General features: G+C 41.0%; 1 protein-coding gene across 5 annotated transcripts in view; it reads right to left on the bottom strand.

The window, feature by feature from the left end:
• The window catches only part of dync2i1 (dynein 2 intermediate chain 1), a 126,883-nt gene that overhangs the window by 42,351 nt on the left and 62,995 nt on the right, over nt 1–21,537 (bottom strand). For 2 of the 5 annotated variants that reach the window (XM_059639570.1, XM_059639567.1), the window contains exons 8-11: nt 15,549–15,656; nt 14,278–14,352; nt 4,539–4,728; nt 3,006–3,108 (exon numbers count right to left, since the gene is read on the bottom strand). In XM_059639570.1, coding sequence (XP_059495553.1) covers nt 3,006–3,108; nt 4,539–4,728; nt 14,278–14,352; nt 15,549–15,656 — 476 coding nt within the window. The remainder of the gene's footprint in view (nt 1–3,005; nt 3,109–4,538; nt 4,729–14,277; nt 14,353–15,548; nt 15,657–21,537) is intronic. The other 3 variants (XM_059639576.1, XM_059639581.1, XM_059639584.1) reach the window with 3 other exon arrangements.

Genomic DNA, 21,537 nt, shown 5'->3' on the forward strand with positions numbered 1-21,537 from the left:
CTTTTAACAAATACACTAATGTGAAGAAAATGCACTTATTCCTATTCCTAGATAGTTCAATGTAATGAGCTCATGAAAGTGATCATCATTCAGCATTGTTTTCTTTCTTGTTGAAACTAAATGAGCTAAATGGTCTCCAAATTTTCATTTCTAAAGCTACTATGATGGACGGAAAAATTATTTCTATTTTTGAATTTAGATTTAATGCTAATTCCTCTTTTGTCAGTCTTAAAACTAGATGGTTCCAGAAAGCGAAAACAGAAACCCGCTATTTTACAATTTGCTTTTCTAAGGCAAAATGCTCATTGTTATCTGATTGAGTTTGATAATCATGTTTCATCAAGACCAACTCAGCCTGTGGAGATGGAAAACTTTGGAAACTGATTTTAAAAATGTACACATGAATAATGCAAGTTATTTTCTTTGTGACAGTTTTGTGTTATTCTTCAGATTTGTCACTCAAATTAGGAGAAAATGAAAAATTTGCAGCTATGATTTACATTAATTGCAAACATTACACTTATATTACAATTTTTATTGTAGTACATGGAACTCCAAATGTTTCGACACTTTTTTAATGTTACACCACTTTCAAATATAGGAAGTGCTAATATACTTACAGACCTGAAAACTTCCATCCTTCCCCATTGTTTATCCAAACTTAATGCAACTTAAGAAGGACAAAAATCTATACCTGTACTACTACCTTTCACTAGAAAAGTGAATAAACTTTTACACCTATCTATAATGTGAGCATATGAATTCGGAGCAGGAATAGATGATTCAAATCCTTAAGCCTGCTTCTCTATTCAATAAAATCATGGCTGATTTGACTGCAACGTCAAATCCACATTCCTGCCTACCCTGACAACCTTCCAATCCCATGCATAACAAGAATCTATCTTCCACTACCTTAAAAAAAAATTCAAGGACTCTACTTCCATCACTTTTCCAGGAAGATAACATAAAAGACCCTGTATTCTCCATGAGGAAAAAAAAAATCACCTAACCTATTTTAAGAAGGGCAAGCCTAATTTTAAAACAGTGAGCGCTAATTCCAGATTCTACTGTAAATATGTTTCAATCAAATCACATTCTAGTGTTCTAAACTCCAGCAGATACAAGTGTAGCCTGTCCAAGCTTTCCTCAAAAGACAAACCCCATTTGAGGTATCAGCCTGAAATGGTCCAAATGTTGTTAGATCCTTCTTTAAATAACAAGACCAAAACACTGCATAGTAATCTAGGTGTTGTCTCACTGGTCCTCTGTATGAATGAAACATAACTCCTTATTTATGCATTCAATTCTCCTTATGATAAATGTGAACATAATTAGCTTTCCTAATTACTTGTCTTTCTTAATATGTACCTGCAAATTAACTGTTCAGTAGTTCATACACAAGATCATCCAGATCCCTCTGCATCTCAGAGCTCTGAAATTTCTCACCATTTATAAAATACGCTTTGTTTTCACTCTTCCTGCTGAAATGGTCAATTTAACATTTTCTCATATTGTATGACCGTTGCCACATTTTTGCCCACTCATTTATCTTATCTATGAATTTTGGTAGGCTTCTTATATCTTCTACACAACTTACTTTCTAATCTGTATTTTTATCATCAGAAAATTATGGAAAAACCCATATGCGCCCTTGCGTAAGTTATTTACATAGGTTGCACAGTTGAGGACCCAACACAGATCCTAGTGCCACTCACTGCATCTTATCAACCTGAGAAAAACTCATTTATGCTTGTCATCTTCAATCTATTCCAATAAACTACCTGATACATCATGAGCTTTTTTTCTGCAATAACCTTTGCTGTAGCACCATATCCACTGTCTGGAGATCTAATTACACAATACCCATCAGGTCTCCTTTTTTTACCAGAACATGTTACCTCCCGAAAGAACTTCAATAGATTGGTCAAGCAATACTTTCCTTATATATAATTATGTTGACTCTGATAACTGATCTTTAACTTTTCTAAGTGCCCTGCTCTAACTTATTAAAAACAGCTTCTAACATTTTTTCCTATGACTGATATTAAGCCAATTGGCCTGTAGTCTGCCTCCCTTCCTTTTTGAATAAAGGATTTACATTCACTATTTTCTAATGTAATAGGATGTCTCCAAATCAAGGGAGTTTCAGAAAATTTTAAAGATCAATTCATAAATTAGATCACCACCTACTTCATCTAAGACCCTAAAATGAAGCCAATCAGGACCTGGCACTTAGCAGACTTCATCAATTTACTGAGTAGCATTTCTTTGGTAATTGAGATATTTCAGGATCCATGTTCTCCCTTTCAATTCCCTATTTATTACTGCTTCTGGGATGTTATTTATATCCAGTGTAGTGAAGATTGATGCAAAATACCTTTTCAAGTCATCTGCCATTTCTTTGTTTTCCATTTCTCGTTTTATAGGACCAATGCTCACTTTGTCAACTCTTCTCTTTAACCATTTACAGACACTCTTTCTACTTGCTTTTTTTCCCCATTTATGATTATCTTTGTTTCAAACTCTTTAACTTTTTACTGTTTATTACTTTTTTGGTCATTCTTCGATTTTCTTTACATTCCATCCAATCTGTTCAACCTGTCACCTGTCTTTGTACAATTATGTGCTTTATCTCATAGTTTGATACTATCCTTAACATTTCTAGTTAACCACAGATAGTGGGTGCACCCCTACCACTGCATCTCTATTTGCATATCCTTTAAACTGTTCTGTCATTTCACTAGGGCCAGTTCTACTTTCATGTATTCAAAAATCCCCTCATTTAATTTTTTGAAAAATGTTCTCAGACCTAATTCCACTCCCTCCTACTGGATTAAAATTCAACCATAATATGGTCCCGAAGACATGGGTGGGGAAAGGGAGGTGGGGCATCACAATGGGATATTGTTAATATACATTCTAATTTCACCACAAACATTTGTGGATTTTTGCTGGGAAATAATCTTTTGCACATAACCTATAAGGTCATAGCTTCAATTACCTACTTTTGTTTACTAGCCACATTTGAACTGATTTCACGCTGCTTGGCTGCCCCAAAATCTATGAATGTTCCTCGGACAGGTCCCATGGTCGGAGAGTTTTCAAAATCTAAATTAGGCAACAAATGACACACAAATAAACGAACAGCTTACTGGAAGGAGTACATAAAATTTAGTAAAACATAAGTAAATCCAAATTTAATTAGATATGTTCACATCTACTTGATTAAACAAATATATTATTTCATATTTTAAGTGTTTTTTCATGATAAGTCAACACACCTAGCTGACTGTCTATCATGGTCAAGATTTACTGTGGCATATTGTACGCTATTTCAGAACAGGAGCATTTGTATTCTGAGCTCCATTGGCAAAACTTAAATATGATCGGCATGTGCTTCACGTCTGCACATTTGTCAAGGTCTTAGCTGAACAAAAGTTCAAATTGCATCACTGTTTGGCATAAATTGAAAGTGCAGGTCATTTGTTCCATCACCTACTATGCAATGAAACTATTATGGTTTTACAATTAGTTCAAGTCCTACCCAGAGGGCTGGGTGACATATTCCTTCCAAAATCTAAAATACCAGTGTTCACGTACAATTGGGATGATGTGCTGACTGTAAAGGTATATTCTATCCATAGGAAATTATTTTAAGGACTTCTAAATTACGTGAGTATCCTAACCTAGCAATTCTTCATTACTTCACTCAGGCAGTAGCTACGAGTCACAACATATCTTACTCATACTACATAAACATTGACTAAGCTGGTCCTTCATAAGATCACCCATCCCTTCCTCCCACCCCAAGCCGCACCCCCCGCTACCTACTAACCTCATCCCACCTCCTTGACGTGTCCGTCTTCCCTGGACTGACCTATCCCCTCCCTACCTCCCCACCTACACTCTCTCCACCTATCTTCTTTGCTCTCCATCTTCGGTCCGCCTCCCCCTCTCTCCCTATTTATTCCAGTTCCCTCACCCCATCCCCCTCTCTGATGAAGGGTCTAGGCCCGAAACGTCAGCTTTTGTGCTCCTGAGATGCTGCTTGGCCTGCTGTGTTCATCCAGCCTCACATTTTATTACCCCTTCATAAGATCTGCTGTAGCTTGAGTGATTGTGCACTACAATATCACACTAATTAAATTCAGAAACAGTACTGAATTCAGGCACGATACCAGCTACAAGAGTTTAGTGTTGTTCAAAACTGGGTGAAATATATGTCTTCAGTCGAAGGACAAATAACACCAGTGTAAAACAGTGAAGGATTTTTAATATACCAGCAATCACAAGGCGAATAAACAAGAGAAAAGATATTTCAGTAAATTTATACTTATTCAAGTGAGGGGTACCAATGCTGGTGGAAAAAAAAATGTCAAAAGCATTCATCTTAAATTTCACAAACACCACAGTATGTTGAATTGAAAATAAAGCAGGAATGCACACAAGTCAGTGGTTTGTCAATTTAAAAAAAAACAATTTTGGTAGTCCAATAATTATTTTAAAACCATAGAAATTCATATAAAAATTAATCTCACCTCTATTTAGTTCTTCCTCACATGTATTTCTGAGGCTTTTAGTGCATTTTTCTCTGACCTGTTCATTTTCTGCTGTTATGGCCTTTTGAACTGCTTCAATTTCAGCTCGCTGATATGCTGCAATTTCCCCTCTTTCATGCTGTACCTCTTCGTCTTCACATTCCTCTTCCTCAAAGTCATCCTCGTAGTCCTTTAAACAAAAGAGCATAAAATCAACATTTCATTTTTACTGAGTTTTACTGTTGATGTATTTATTTCTTCCTTTTATAGACTTTTTTTTGCTAAACAGCCATTTTGAGATTGACTCTAATATTGCTTTGCTGTAAGCTTCTAAAACTACTAGGTCTGCCAGAACCTCAAATACAATGGTACACTGTGGGTAAATTCTACAAAATTTCTGTCTATTGTTAAGCCAAATGTACAAAATGTTTTTATGTTCTTAAATTTTCTGTTTTCCTCATCTAAAAGTCTGGTGTACTTATCAGATTTTTCATATTAATAGTCTTGCTTATCACTGTATTTAAACTCCATGATTTGCTCAATGAGAAAGAAACAGGAATACTATTGGAAATTACACTGTTCAACAGTTTTCTCATGACAGCTATAAGTAGCAGTCTGCAGATATCCAATTCTAAGGTCAACCACCCCATCCTCAAGTGAACTATTAATGTCTATTAATGTCCTTCCCAGTGATTCCACAGGTTTGTCTTTCATATAAATGATTTAGATACAAATGTAGAAAGCATAGTTTAAGTTTGCAGGTGACAACAAAATTGGTGGTATATTGGATTGTGAATAAGGTTATCAATGATTAGAAAGAGATCTTCATCAATTGAACAGCAGCAAATGGAGTTTAATTTGGATAAATGCAAGGTATTACATTTTGGTAAAACAAACAAAGACATGACTTACACAATTAAAAGTAGGGCCTTAGAGAGTGTTGTAGAACAGAGAGATCTAGGGGTTCAGGTACGTAATTATTTGAAGTTTGCATCACATATGAGCATGGACGGGTTGCACCAAAAGGTCTGTTTCTGTGCTGTATGACTACGTGTGGAGAAGGATATGGAAGACAGAGAATGTTGGGAAATAAATAGTGTCATCTTGAAAAAATTCTATATACAGAGGTCATGGTGCTGGACATCTTAAAATGCAAGAAGGTGGATAAATCTTCAAGACCTGATCAGGAGTACCCTAGAACTCTTTGGAAAACTAGGGAAGTGATTGCTGGGCCCTTTGCTTGTATCACTGTATCACTGATAACCAAGGGTCTAGAAGACTGGAAGTTAGGCAACATGGTGCCACTATTTAAAAAATGTGTTCAGGAAAAGGGAGGGAACTATAGCAGGGGGATGGGCACCAAAATTGTAGTTCGACTATAGAAAAGGTTGAGAGTAGGGTGGTCCGAAATAAAGTTTCAGGGAAGCAAGATGGCACCGGCAAGCAAGAAGTTGGTTTGAAGTGTGTCTACTTCAATGCCAGGAACGTCCGGAATAAGGTGGGTGAACTTGCAGCATGGGTTGGTACCTGGGACTTCGATGTTGTGGCCATTTCGGAGACATGGACAGAGGAGGGACAGGAATGGTTGTTGCAGGTTCCGGGATTTAGATGTTTCAGTAAGAACAGAGAAGATGGTAAAAGGGGCGGAGGTGTGGCATTGTTGGTCACGGACAGTATTACAGTTGCAGAAAGGATGTTTGGGGACTCATCAACTGAGGTAGTATGGGCTGAGGTTAGAAACAGGAAAGGAGAGGTCACGCTGTTGGGAGTTTTCTATAGGCTTCCGAATAGTTCCAGATATGTAGAGGAAAGGATAGCAAAGATGATTCCCGATAGGAGTGAGGGAGACAGGGTAGTTTACATGGGGGACTTCAACTTTCCAAATATTGACTGGGAACACGATAGTTTGAGTACTAAAGATGGGTCAGTTTTTGTCCAGAGTGTGCAGGAGGGCTTCCTGACACAGTATGTAGATAGACCAACAAGGGGCGAAGCCACATTAGATTTGGTATTGGGTAATGAGCACGGCCAGGTGTTAGATTTGGAAATAGGTGAGCACTTTGGTGATAGCGATCACAATTCTGTTATGTTTACTTTAGTGATGGAAAGGGATAGGTGTATACCACTGGGCAAGAGTTATAGCTGGGGGAAAGGCAATACGATGAGATTAGGCAAGATTTAGGGAGCATAGAATGGGGAAGGAAACTGCAGGGGATGGGCACATTAGAAATGTGGAGCTTATTCAAGGAAAAGCTCCTGTGTGTCCTAGATAAATATGTACCTGTCAGGCAGGGAGGAAGCTGTAGAGTGCGGGAGCTGTGGTTTACAAAGGAGGTGGAATCTCTGGTCAAGAGGAAGAAGGCGGCTTATGTTAGGATGAGATGTGAAGGCTAAGTTAGGGCACTTGAGGGCTACGAGGTAGCCAGGAAAGACCTAAAGAGAGAGCTCAGAAGAGCCAGGAGGAGATATGAGAAGTTGTTGGCGGATAGGATCAGGGTAAACCCTAAGGCTTTCTATAGGTATTTAAGGAACAAAAGAATGATGAAAGTAAGATTAGGCCCAATCAAGGATAGTAGTGGTAAGTTGTGTGTGGAGTCAGATGAAATAGGGGAAGCGCTAAATGAATATTTTTCGACAGTATTCACTCTAGAAAACGACAATGTTGTCGAAGAGAATACTGAGATACAGGCTACTAGACTAGATGCAATTGAGGTTCACAAGGAAGAGGTATTAGAAATCCTTCAGAAGGTGAAGACAGACAAGTTCCCTGGGCTGGATACGATTTATCCTCGGATCCTCTGGGAAGCCAGGGAGGAGATTGCCGAGCCTTTGGCATTGATCTTTAACTCGTCATTGTCTACAGGAATAGTCCCAGATGACTGGAGGATAGCAAATGTGGTTTCCCTGTTCAAGAAGGGGAGTACAGACAACCCTGGTAATTAGAGACCAGTGAGCCTTACCTCAGTTGTTGGTAAAGTGTTGGAAAAGATTATAAGGGATAGGATTTATAATCATCTAGAAAATAAAAAATTGATTAGGGATAGTCAGCACTGTTTTGTGAAGGGAAGGTCGTGCCTCACAAACTTTATTTAGTCCTTTGAGAAGGTGACTAAACAGGTAGATGAGAGTAAAATGTGAGGCTGGATGAACACAGCAGGCCCAGCAGCATCTCAGGAGCACAAAAGCTGACGTTTCAGGCCAAGACCCTTCATCAGAGAGGAGGATGGGGTGAGGGTTCTGGAATAAATAGGGAGAGAGGGGGAGGCGGACGAAAGATGGAGAGAGAAGAAGATAGGTGGAGAGAGTATAGGTGGGGAGGTAGGGAGGGGATAGGTCAGTCCAGGGAAGACGGACAGGTCAAGGAGGTGGGATGAGGTTAGTAGGTAGGAGATGGAGGTGCGGCTTGGGGTGGGAGGAAGGGATGGGTGAGAGGAAGAACAGGTTAGGGAGGCAGAGACAGGTTGGACTGGTTTTGGGATGCAGTGGGTGGAGGGGAAGAGCTGGGCTGGTTGTGTGGTGCAGTGGGGGGAGGGGACGAACTGGGCTGGTTTTGGGATGCGGTGGGGGAAGGGGAGATTTTAAAGCTGGTGAAGTCCACATTGATGCCATTGGGCTGCATGGTTCCCAAGCGGAATATGAGTTGCTGTTCCTGCAACCTTCGGGTGGTATCATTGTGGCACTGCAGGAGACCCTTGATGGACATGTCATCTAAAGAATGGGAGGGGGAGTGGAAATGGTTTGCGACTGGGAGGTGCAGTTGTTTATTGCGAACCGAGCAGAGGTGTTCTGCAAAGTGGTCCCCAAGCCTCCGTTTGGTTTCCCCAATGTAGAGGAAGCCACACCGGGTACAGTGGATGCAGTATACCACATTGGCAGATGTGCAGGTGAACCTCTGCTTAATGTGGAAAGTCATCTTGGGGCCTGGGATAGGGGTGAGGGAGGAGGTGTGGGCAAGTGTAGCATTTCCTGCGGTTGCAGGGGAAGGTGCCGGGTGTGGTGGGGTTGGAGGGCAGTGTGGAGCGAACAAGGGACTCACAGAGAGAGTGGTCTCTCCGGAAAGCAGACAGGGGTGGGGATGGAAAAAATGTCTTGGGTGGTGGGGTTGGATTGTAGATGGCGGAAGTGTCGGAGGATGATGCGTTGTATCTGGAGGTTGGTGGGGTGGTGTGTGAGAATGAGGGGGATCCTCTTTGGGCGGTTGTGGGTAAACCCACTGATGTGGTGTGTATGGATTTCAGCAAAGCGTTCGATAAGGTTCCCTACAATAGGCTATTGAACAAAATGCAGAGGAATGGAATTATGGGAGATATCGCAGTTTGGATCGGAAATTGGCTTGCTGAAAGATGACAGAAGGTGGTAGTTGATGGGAAATGTTCATCCTGGAGACCAGTTACTGGTGGTGTACCGCAAGGGTCGGTGTTGGGTCCACTGCTGTTTGTCATTTTTATAAATGACCTGGATGAGGGCGTAGAAAGATGGGTTAGTAACTTTGCAGATGACACTAAGGTCAGTGGAGTTGTGGATAGTGACAAAGGATGCTGTAGGTTGCAGAGAGACATAGATAAGCTGCAGAGCTGGGCTGAGAGGTGGCAAATGGAGTTTAATGCAGACAAGTGTGAGGTGACGCGCTTTGGTAGGAGTAACCGGAAGGCAAAGTACAGGGCTAATGGTAAGATTCTTAGCAGTGTAGATGAGCAGAGAGATCTTGGTGTCCATGTTCACAGATCCTTGAAAGTTGCCACCCAGGTTGACAGGGCTGTTAAGAAGGCATACAGTGTTTTAGCTTTTATCATTAGAGGGATCGAGTTCCGGAACCAAGAGGTTATGGTGAAGCTGTACAAAACTCTGGTGCGGCCGCACTTGGAGTATTGTGTACAGTTCTGGTCACCGCATTATAAGAAGGAAGTGGAAGCTTTGGAAAGGGTGCAGAGGAGATTCACTAGGATGTTGCCTGTTATGGAGGGAAGGTCTTACGAGGAAAGGCTGAGGGACTTGAGGCTGTTTTCATTAGAGAGAAGAAGGTTAAGAGGTGACTTAATTGAAACATATAAAATAATCAGAGGGTTAGATAGGGTGGATAGGGAAAGCCTTTTTCCTAGGATGGTGACAGCGAGCACGAGGGGGCATAGCTTTAAATTGAGGGGTGAAAGATATACATAGAACATAGAACAGTACAGCACAGAACAGGCCCTTCAGCCCACAATGTTGTGCCGACCATTGATCCTCATGTATGCACCCTCAAATTTCTGTGACCATATGCATGTCCAGCACTCTCTTAAATGACCCCAATGACCTTGCTTCCACAACTGCTGCTGGCAACGCATTCCATGCTCCCACAACTCTCCGTGTAAAGAACCCGCCTCTGACATCCCCTCTATACTTTCCACCAACCAGCTTAAAACTATGACCCCTCGTGCTAGCCATTTCTGCCCTGGGAAATAATCTCTGGCTATCAACTCTATCTATGCCTCTCATTATCTTGTCTACCTCAATTAGGTCCCCTCTCCTCCTCCTTTTCTCCAATGAAAAGAGACCGAGCTCAGTCAACCTCTCTTCATAAGATAAGCCCTCCAGTCCAGGCAGCATCCTGGTAAACCTCCTCTGAACCCTCTCCAAAGCATCCACATCTTTCCTATAATACAGCGACCAGAACTGGACGCAGTATTCCAAGTGCAGTCTAACCAAAGCTTTATAGAGCTGCAACAAGATCTCACGACTCTTAAACTCAATCCCTCTGTTAATGAAAGCCAAAACACCATATGATTTCTTAACAACCCTGTCCACTTGGGTGGCCATTTTAAGGGATCTATGTATCTGCACACCAAGATCCCTCTGTTCCTCCACACTGCCAAGAATCCTATCCTTACTCCTGTACTCATCTTTCAAATTCGACCTTCCAAAATGCATCACCTTGCATTTATCCAGGTTGAACTCCATCTGCCACCTCTCAGCCCATCTCTGCATCCTGTCAATGTCCCGCTGCAGCCTACAACAGCCCTCTACACTGTCAACGACACCTCCAAGCTTTGTGTCGTCTGCAAACTTGCTGACCCATCCTTCAATCCCCTCATCCAAGTCATTAATAAAAATTACAAACAGTAGATGTCCAAGGACAGAGCCCTGTGGAACGCCACTCACCACTGACTTCCAGGCAGAATATTTTCCTTCTACTACCACTCGCTGTCTTCTGTTGGCCAGCCAATTCTGTATCCAAGCAGCTAAGTTCCCCTGTATCCCATTCCTCCTGACCTTCTGAATGAGCCTACCATGGGGAACCTTATCAAATGCCTTACTGAAGTCCATATACACCACATCCACAGCTCGACCCTCATCAACTTTTCTAGTCATATCCTCAAAAAACTCGATAAGGTTTGTGAGGCATGACCTACCCCTCACAAAGCCGTGTTGACTGTATTTGATCAAGCCATGCTCCTCCAGATGGTCATAAATCTTATCCCTCAGAATCCTTTCTAACACCTTGCAGACGACAGACGTGAGACTTACTGGTCTGTAATTGCCGGGGATTTCCCTATTTCCTTTCTTGAAGAGAGGAATTACATTTGCCTCTCTCCAGTCCTCAGGTACGACTCCAGTGGAGAGAGAGGATGCAAAGATCTTCTCAAGTGGCGAAGCAATTTCATTTCTCACTTCCCAAAGCAGCCGAGGACAAATCTGGTCCGGGCCTGGCGACTTGTCAATCTTAATGTTTGACAAAATTTTCAGCACGTCAGCTTCCTCTATCTCTATCCATTCCAGCATGCAACCCTGCCCTTCAAAGGTTTCATTCACTACAAAGTTCGTTTCTTTCGTAAAGACAGAAGCAAAAAACTCATTTAGGGCTTCCCCTACCTCCTCAGACTCCACACACAAGTTCCTTATGCTATCCCTGATCGGCCCTACTCTTTCTTTGACCATTCTCTTATTCCTCACATAAGTGTAAAATGCCTTTGTGTTTTCCCTGATTCCTTCTGCCAAGCCTTTCTCGTGCCCCCTCCTGGCTCTCCTCAGACCTTTTTTGAGCTCCTTCCTTGCCTGCGAGTAATCCTCTCTAGCTGAACTTGACCCTAGCTTCCTCCACCTTATGTAAGCTACCTTCTTCCTTTTCACAAGAAGCTCCACCGCTCTCGTCATCCAAGGTTCCTTTATCTTACCCCTTCTTGCCTGTCTCAGAGGGACATATTTACTCATCACTCGCAACAACTGTTCCTTAAACAGTCTCCACATGTCTATAGTTCCCTTACCATGGAACAATTGCTCCCAGTCCATGCTTCCTAAATATAGGACAGATGTCAGAGGTAGTTTCTTTACTCAGAGAGTAGTAAGGGAATGGAATGCTTTGCCTGCAACGGTAGTAGATTCGCCAACTTTAGGTACATTTAAGTCGTCATTGGACAAATATATGGACGTACATGGAATAGTGTAGGTTAGATGGGCTTGAGATCGGTATGACAGGTCGGCACAACATCGAGGGCCGAAGGGCCTGTACTGTGCTGTAATGTTCTATGTTCTATAGACCAGTGAGCCTGACATTAATGGTGGGCAAGTTGTTGGAGGGAATCCCAAGGGACAGAACTTACATGTATTTGGATAGGCAAGGGCTGAACAGGGATAGCCATGATGGCTTTTGTCTTACTAACTTGAGTTTTTTGAAGAAGGCAAAAAAAAAGGATTGATGAGGGAGTAGCGGTAGAAATGATTTATATGGAGTTCAGTAAGGCGTTGACAAGATTCCTCACAATAGACTGGTTAATAAGGCTAGATTACACAGAACAGAAGGAGAACCAGCTATGTGGGTACAGAACTGGCATGAAGGTCGAGGCAGAGGGTGCTGGTGGAGGGCTGCTTTTCAGACTGGAGGCTTGTGACCAGGGTTGTGCCACAGGATTGGTGCCGGGTCCACTGCTTTTCGTCATTTATATAAATGATTTGGATGTGAACATATGGTTAATAAGTCTGCAGATTACACTAAACTAGAAGATGTAGTGCGCAGTAAAAAAGATTACCTTAGATTGCAATGGGATCTTGATTAGATAGGCCAATCAGCTGAGGATTGGCAGATGGAGTTTAATTTAGATAAATGTGAGGTCTGCATTTTTGGAAGGCAGATCAGGGCAGGACATATGATAAGGTCCTGGGGAGTGCTGTTGAACAAAGTGACATTGGAATGCATGTACCTAGTTTTTTGATAGTGGAGTCACAGGAAGATAAGACAGTGAAGGAGGCATTTGGTATGCTTACCTTTACTGGTTAGCGCATTGAGTTAACATGTTGGAAGATCATGTTGCAGCTATACAGGACATTGATTACGCCACTATTGGAAAACTGTATGTAATTCTATGGACTCCCTGCAATAGAAAGGACTTTGTGATGAAAGGGCTCAGAAAAGATTTATAAGGATGTTCCCTGGGCTAGAGGGAGGCTGAATAGAGAGTGGCTATTTTCCCTGGAATGTCAGAAGCTGAGAGGTGATCTTATCGAGGTTTATAAAACCCAGAAGGGCATAGAGAGGGTATATTGGGAAGGTCTCTTCCCTAGAGTGGGGGAGTCCAAAACTAGACAACAGATTTAAAGTGAGAGGGGAGAACTTTAAAAGGGACCTAAGGGACAACCTTTTCAGGCAAAGAGCGGTGCATGTATGGAGTGAGCTGCCAGAGAAAGTAGTGGAGGCTAGTATAATTACAACATTTAAAATGCATGTTTGTGTGTGAGAGAAAGAGATGGAGGGGATGGTGGGCAAGAATGTGGAGTGTTCTCAGAGTGTTGGGACCATCACTGCTTTTCTTATTATTGATTTGAAACTGAGAATTGAAGATGAGAAACTGAACTTATGAACAGCAGCTTGCTTTTAAAAAGAGAAAAGCGTCTGACATTTTCTATTGAGAACTGACCTGGAAAGATAATGGAGATTAATTACTGCCTAAAGAACAGTGTAGACAAAGCAAAACCGAGACCTTCTTATGATCAGGGGCTGGTAGCTGACTGGACATTGAATTGATCAATCAAGGGAGGACAGGTGGTGGTCGGCTACCCACAGAAGGAATGTTGGAAGAAAAAGAGACAACAAAGAGCAAACTATCTCTGACTGGATTTTGGGCAGGCCAGTTTTACACTGGAAGCTGCTGGATAGGTATGCGTTGTTGGTTTTACACTTTCTAGTTATTCTCCTGTTATCCACTGGTTGAAAGTTCTGAGAAAAGCATCTGGTTGTACAAAATAAGCAAAAGTATCCAGAGGTCTCTGGAAGCTTTCTGCAGTTACTGGTTACTTCAGAGTTGAAACAAGATAAAAAGTCTTACAATCCTATAACCCAGCCCATTTTCCAAGGATTTCATAAAGGCCCTAAGTAGGGACACTTCCACAGAGGAAGAGACACTATCAGTCAGCCACAAAAACCCTTACTTTCAGCCTGCTGTTCTACATGAGTAACTCCCACCGCCTGAATCCAATTAACATCGAAGATGCTAGTGGTGCAGTGGTAGTGACCCTACCTCTGGACCAGGTGGTATAATAACCACTGAAAAGGCTGATTAGAAAAATATCTTGGGGTGTAGTGATAGTTTTCATTAGGTTCTGGTGATGCAGTGGTAATGTCCCTATTTCTAGGCGGGTTGACTAGAAAATACACAGCAGTATCTCTAATTCTGAGCCAGGGCCATGAGGTCAAGTTCCACATGTTATTTTTGCAGATTCCAAACCATGTATGTTCATTATCTATACACTACAACCTAATGGTCAATACCTCAAAGTCATCACCATAGTTTGATGACTCAATAGTCGACTGGCTCTCCATAGCAATCTCCTCTCCTTCAATAAACTGCAAAGAAATTTTCAGTTTTTTTAGAAGTAGGATCATAGTTACCTGTAGCAATATCAATATCAGATGCAAACAATTGTCCATAATCAAGTCACTTCCAAGTTATAAATAACTAAGGTTTTCATAATTAGGACAGAGAGAAATTACATACTTGGCATTACAGCAGAAAAGGCCAAGAAAATCTGACAGCTACAGTTAAAATTACAAACCACTTTGATATGGTAAGAAGGTAAAAGTAAGTTTTCATTCATCAATCAATCAATAACTCAATGTCAAACTTAAGAGTGATAAAAGAATGATGAAAAAATACACAGGCCTTGAATGATCCACACAAAAACAGTATTCAAAGCAGAATCCTACACAATGCTTTGTAAAGGCATATAAGTAAAACTTGTTCGTAGTGTACAGAAAAAGGGGAATGCAGAAAAATCATTTAAAATTTGACATTTTTAAAATTAAACATGAATTAATACCTAAAAGAATAAGACACACATATAATTAATTTTCTGTGCCAGAGGGTTAGCAATAATTAACTCAGGAGAGATAAATAAACTAGTGTTTATACTTGATATGGTAACGTATAACTTTCTGTGGCTAGTTTGTATCTACCACAAAAAGAAAGTAACTTCGTGCCATTCAATACTTTTCATGAGACAGTAAAACAGTTTTCACGAAGATGCCATGAGTGATGAAACCTGGGCAACGTGGTTTGGGTTTTTGCATTAAATTTTGCACCTCCTTTTCTGAAACTATTGAACCATTTACAGGTAAAAAGAATTGTGCATACTATTAATTAACATTGCTTTGACAGCAAAATATTCTGATTTGAGAAATTTTGAAAAGTAAAAGTATACCCATGTTGCGCACCAGTGTAATAATCCCTTCACCATCATTGAGAATAAACAACCATTAACATTAGGTGCAATTATTAGTGCACAAGAAAAGATCTCATTAATATTATTCAACTTTGATGATCTTACAAATGTTGAAATGGATGAACAAAACATTCACACAACAAAATATGAAAGAAAATTAACTGTTAAAATTAATAATTTTTTCACTTAAAATCCTGTATATTTTAAAATAAAACCACACTAACCCTCTTTCTCCCACTGCCTAGACTTCTAATGAAGCAAAGAAATAACTTTAAGCACTGATTTAATTGAACAACTTTACAAGAAAGGTCAAATTCTTACAGTTGCATCATCATCAATTAATCCGGCCTGACTGGACCGCCATGTGGATGGAAATCTGCCTGTACCCTGCGATTTTGTCAGGAACATAGTTGAAAAGACAGATAAGAGCTATAATAAACACAAAGTATTTTACGTAATGGAAAATATGATAGTCCTTTAAAATTATACTATAGGACTAAGGCATTTTACAATGCCAGATGGTGCAACATCGATACAAAACTGAAATAACCAGTAGAATTAAGTTCCTTATTTCTTACTCTAGAGGGCTCCAGACTGCCTTGTAGATAATTACCTTTGCAACACTGACTAAATGAAAACTGGCTTGAAAATAATCATAATCCTTTGTTTCCTATTACTGTCAAAAATTCTCAATTGTTCCTTACATTTCATAAGGAGAAGTTTCCACTTTGGGAGATGACCTCAATTGCAAGAAATAAACAGTCCAACAAAAATATTATAAAGTTACTTATATGTAATAGTTGTGCTTTTGTCAATATGAGCATTGGATGGCACAATGGCTGACATTCTCAAAGAGCCCGAATCAGCAAGACCGGGGTTGGGGGTGCGGAATGTAGAGGCCAGAACATTTTGTGGTGACATTCACCTACCCAGGTTTTGAATCAAATTGGCTGAATAAGTTATTGATTAATTGACTGACACGTGCTGGAGTACAGTGAAAAGCATTGTTGACAAGCAGTACAGGCAAATCATACTTACACTCATCTCAAGGAGAAATCGACACGTGGTTGGGAAATAGATACCAAGTACAGACAGATGGATGGGAAACTCACTGAACTCAATAATCAGCCTGCATTTTGTATCCTTCTGCAAATATAGCCAAGCAGATCACAGCGAGTAAAACAAGGGACATTAAATCTTACCTATGGAGCCACAGAATGAATACAGCACAGCCATTCAGCTCATTGTGCGTATATCAGTCCCTGAAAGAGTAACTAAGGTAGTCCACTCCTCTACCTTTTTCCTGTACTTCTGCTCATTTCTTCTCTTCAAACAATTATCCAATTCACTTTGAAGGCCACAACTGAATCGGCAATCATGCACTTTCAGGGAGTGCATTCCTGCTCTTAACCAAGTGGCATTTCAATAGACAATAGGTGCAGGAGTAGGCCATTCGGCCCTTTGAGCCAGCACCACCATTCATTATGATCATGGCTGATCATCCACAATCAGTTTCCAGTATCCAGTTTCCTTAAGATGTCCATTTTGTCAATCACTTTAAATTGATTTCATCTGGTTCTCAGCTCTTTCTGACAATGCAAACAGTTCTCCTGTCTGTTCTCAAGTCTTTTTTCAACCTTTGTCCAAGGAGAACAGCATCAACATTGTCAAAAGTATCCATGTAAATAGGTCAGAATGAACAGAGTTTTAACAAGAGGACTACTTGTATGATTTTCCCGAGTGGCAACTAGCTTATTTCCATGCATTTGCATCTCAAACCTCAAGCTGCTTTTTTACATCTCCCTTCCTATTCTCCACGCCCTCTCCAAGAAAACATTTAGTGTAAAGCCATGTCAGATAAAACAGAGGAGTGTATGGTAGCTGCAGTTTGATGAATATCTTTCCTGGCCATCACATAACTACTACTTCTGCATGATATCCGTGTATGGTCCATGCCACCACCCTTCTTGACCTTTCATCCACACAACACAGCATTGGAGAACCTCCAATCTCACCTGTTCTCAGCCCAAATCAGCTCTGACTAAAGCCCTCCAACATTCTACTTAGAAGCTGAGGGTCCCTTATGACTAATACATCTGTTAGATTGCTTTGCACATAGTGTAGCCATATATCTAATGCAACATCACGGGATACTTCAGTGCTGATGTGATCCCATGTACTTCATGCCTCTTAGCTCACTCTCTTTGCCTCAATGACTTTCACACTTGCTTCGATGCTGCTCGCCTGTATCTGGATAACGTTGCTTTCTTCCTGAATGAGCTACTGAGCAATGAATTTCAGTCCACCAACCTCTGCTGTTTAGCTTACTTTTTAGTGCATATTGAGTGTCATGCAGCTTGTAAGGATTTGGGGCACTGAACAATCAAACTCTCAGGCAAGAGGCGGACAGGTCACTGGACAGCAGCATGTTACATCAACATCACAGCTGCAACATGTCACAGCAAATTACATGGTAAAAACACTGCTTGTGTTTTAAGAAATGGTAATGTGTGAAAGTCAAAGGGAAAAAGTCCTGAGTTACATGAAAGGAGATGACAGTCTGCTAGAGGGTACCACCACAGTCAATCGAGAGGCTTGTCCTATGCCAGTCCAGGAGTTGGCCACAGTCAGTGCTGCAAGTTAACTGCAGGCAGTCTGAAGATTATAGATAGGTCAGTCAGGATGCTGAGGAGCGATCAGGCAGAAAGGTGAATTTACCGTGCAAGGAGACAAAGAGAGGGATTGAGTTTTATGGAAGTGGCTGCAAAAGCAGTTAATGATCATGCATGAGCAGGAGTAGTGATGAACTGGCCCCCCACAACCCATAGCTCCAGTGAGAGACTAAGAAGTGCAGTGGGCAGATTGGATTGGTAGTCTAGAAGGATGAGGCAGGTCAGAGGCCTTGAGGAGACATGGTGCCTGCAATACTGAGGATTGTAGTCCATCAGCCTTGGTGAGGTCTGTGCGCGCATGTGGTGCCAGAATTACAGTAAGCTCTTGACTGTGAAGTAACAAAGAGAAACATTATTATTTACCCCTTCAGAGACAGACCACAGGATGACTGGCCTTCTTGCAGCACTGCTAGGTATCCCTTTTCAATAAACACACAGCACTCATTGATGCTGCAATTTCTGTCTAGGCTAGCTGGGCCTGTTGGTGTGGTATCTTTTAGCAATCAGCAGATAAAAGGACTGCCCATCTTTCCACTACCCTATACACCAACACCTCCAGTCCCCAGTCCAAGATGTATGGAATTAGTTTGCCTTTCATCAGAGCCATTTCAGGAATGAGCAGCAAATTGACCAAGTGGTATTATCGCTGGACTGTTAATCCAGAGAGCTGAATAACATTCTGGAGACCCAGGTTCGAATCCTACCACGGCACAGGTGGAATTTGAATTCAATAAAAATATCTAGAATTATGACTCTAGTGATGACCATGAATCCATTGTCGATTGTCAGAAAACTCACCTGGTTCATTAATGTCCTTCAGGGAAGGAAACTGCCTTCCTTACTTGGTCTAGCCTATATGTGACTCCAGACCAACAACAATGCTGTCAACTCTGAACCACCCTCTGGTCAATTAGGGATGGACAATAAATGCAGCTTAGCCAGCAATGTCCTCATCTCGTTAATGAATAAGGAATAAAGAATAAAGATTGAAAGGTAGTTGCTGGTTTGCTTTATCTGAAATGGTGCAGAGCTGGGCACTAAATATAGCAACAGTGACATGCAAGCTGAAGCTCCTTGCAGTGCAGAGCACTTCTGGCTCACTTGCCACACAATTACATGAAAGACACACCCACCACCTAGTTGCATAATCAGGGAGGTGAAAAACTGACAAATCACATGATAAATTTCACCCCTGGCGGACTATAAGATTCAGTCCAATATTGGAAAGCAGAGAGTCATACAGCATGGAAACAGACCCTTCTTACCAACTCGTCCATGCCGACCAAGTTTCCCAAACTAAACTAATCTCATTTGCCTGTGTTCGACCCATAAATCTCTAAACCTTTCCTATTCGTACATCTATCCAAATATCTTTTAAATGTTGTCACTATACCTGTATCCGCCACTTCCTCCAGCAGTTCATTCCACATATGAACCACCTACTGTGTGAAAAAAAAATCGCCCCTCCTTTTTAAATCTTTCTCCTTTCACCTTAAAAATATGCCCCCTAGTTTTGAATTCCCCTACCCTAAGGAAAATACCCCTTTGCTTTTTACCTTTTCTATGCCCTTTGAGATTTCATAAACCTCACCCCTCAATCTCCTACGTCTATACTCTTCCACAATCAATGATTTGCATCCATAAAACCGCAGACACCTCTACTCTTGAATGTGCTTTAGAATATCATTCTTGAAATTATGTTGCTTCTCAGTCTTCCTAATAAAATGAAATATTTCATACTTGACATTTCTCTGAAAAACATTGTCTGCCACGTCTGCTTTTCCACCAGCCTATCCATACTTGTTGAACTACTACCCTCACAATGCACAACATTCTCAAGGTTTTGTCATCTGCAAATTCAGAAATTATTCCCTGCACTCTTAAGTCTAGTTCATTAATATAGATCAGGAAAAGCCATGGTCTAAATAACAACCCTTAGAGAACTTTATATATATTCTTCCAGTTTGAAAATAACAAATTAACCACAACTCTGCTTCCTGTCACTCAATGAACTTGGTTTCCATGTCACCCCTGTCCCTTTTATTCTCTGAGCACTAAGTTTGCAGAGGAGCTTGTTCACAAGCATGCTGTCAAGTGCCTTTTGCAAGTCTGTGTGCACCACATCAACCACATTATCTATGTCAATGTTGTCCATTACCTTCGTGAAAACCTCAAATTAGTTAAACATTATTTGCGATTAACAGATTTGTTGCAGCTTCCCTTAATTACTGTACATTTGCCCAAGTGACTATCAATTTTGTCAAAGTATCCTTTCTAAAAGACTTGCTTCACTGAGGTTAAACTGATGGGTCTATAATTGCTACATTTACCTCACTTTTTTTTGAGCAAGGATGTAACTTTTACAATTATCCACTCCTCGAATATTGCCCCTCTATCAAAGTAAGATAGAAGATACTGATCAGTGCCACTGCAGTTTCCAACCTGAACTCCTTCAGTATCCTGGAACGTATGTGACACAGTCCTGGAAAATTATCAACTTTTAAATACAGCCAGCCTTTCTAATACTTTTGCCTTATTAATTTTTCAGCCCAGCCAGGGTTGCCACTACTTCCAGTTTCAATATGACATTGGCAGCATCATCTTTGTTGGTAATCATTGATATAAAATGCTCATTTAATACCTCAGACATGCTCTCCGCATCTACATGTAAATTCTTTTATCAATGTCTAATTGACATACACCTTCCACCATCGTTTTACTGTGTATATGCCTTTAGGAGACATTTTTGATTCCTTTTTATGTTGGCTACCAGTCTCCTCTCACTTACCACTCATTTCTTCCTTCACTCAACAACTGAAATTTCAATATTCAACGGGTTCTCACCGATTACCAAAATGTTATACAGACCTTTTTCTGCTTCATCTTACTCTCTGTCTCATTCCTCATCCACACAGATCTGGCTCCGATTCTACTACTGTTTACCCTTGGTGAGAAAATACCATGAGAAATAGCAACAGGAGGAGGCCATTCAGCCCCTCGAGCCTGCTCCAACATTCAGTAGTTTCATGCCTGATCCAACATTCCTCACATGCACTTCCCCCCCCTTTCTCCATAACCCTTCATTCCACTACTGATCAAGAATTTGAGTCTTAAATATGCACAAGGACTCTGCCCCCACAGTTCTCTGTAGCAAGAAATTTCAAAAACTCAATCTCAAAGAAATTCATCCTCATCTCAGTCCTAAATTGGCACTCCTTTATTCTGGGACTATATTCGCTCCCATGTGAGAAACAACCTCTCAGTATTTATCCCATCAAGCCCTTTAAGAATCTTATATGTTTCAATAATTTCATTCTTTGCTCATCAGACAATCTCTTCATACCACGGATCATCCTACTGAACTTACTGAAGTCAGACATGTGGTGGATCACTCTCCACTTGCTTGGATGGGCGCAGCTTCAAAAGCACTTGAGAAGCTTGACACCATCCCAGACAAAGAACCCCATTTTATTAACACCACAGCCAATACCTTAAAATTATACTCGCATCAGCACCAATCCAGTGGAGTAGTGTTATCTTAAAACAATTACAATCTGCAAGATGCAGTCGCCTTAAGATACAGAAGCAGAGACAGATCATTCAGTTCATTAAGTTTGCTCTGTTATTTAATGAGATCA

This window comes from Stegostoma tigrinum, chromosome 2 (assembly GCF_030684315.1).
Source record: "Stegostoma tigrinum isolate sSteTig4 chromosome 2, sSteTig4.hap1, whole genome shotgun sequence".
NCBI classification, from domain to species: domain Eukaryota; kingdom Metazoa; phylum Chordata; class Chondrichthyes; order Orectolobiformes; family Stegostomatidae; genus Stegostoma; species Stegostoma tigrinum.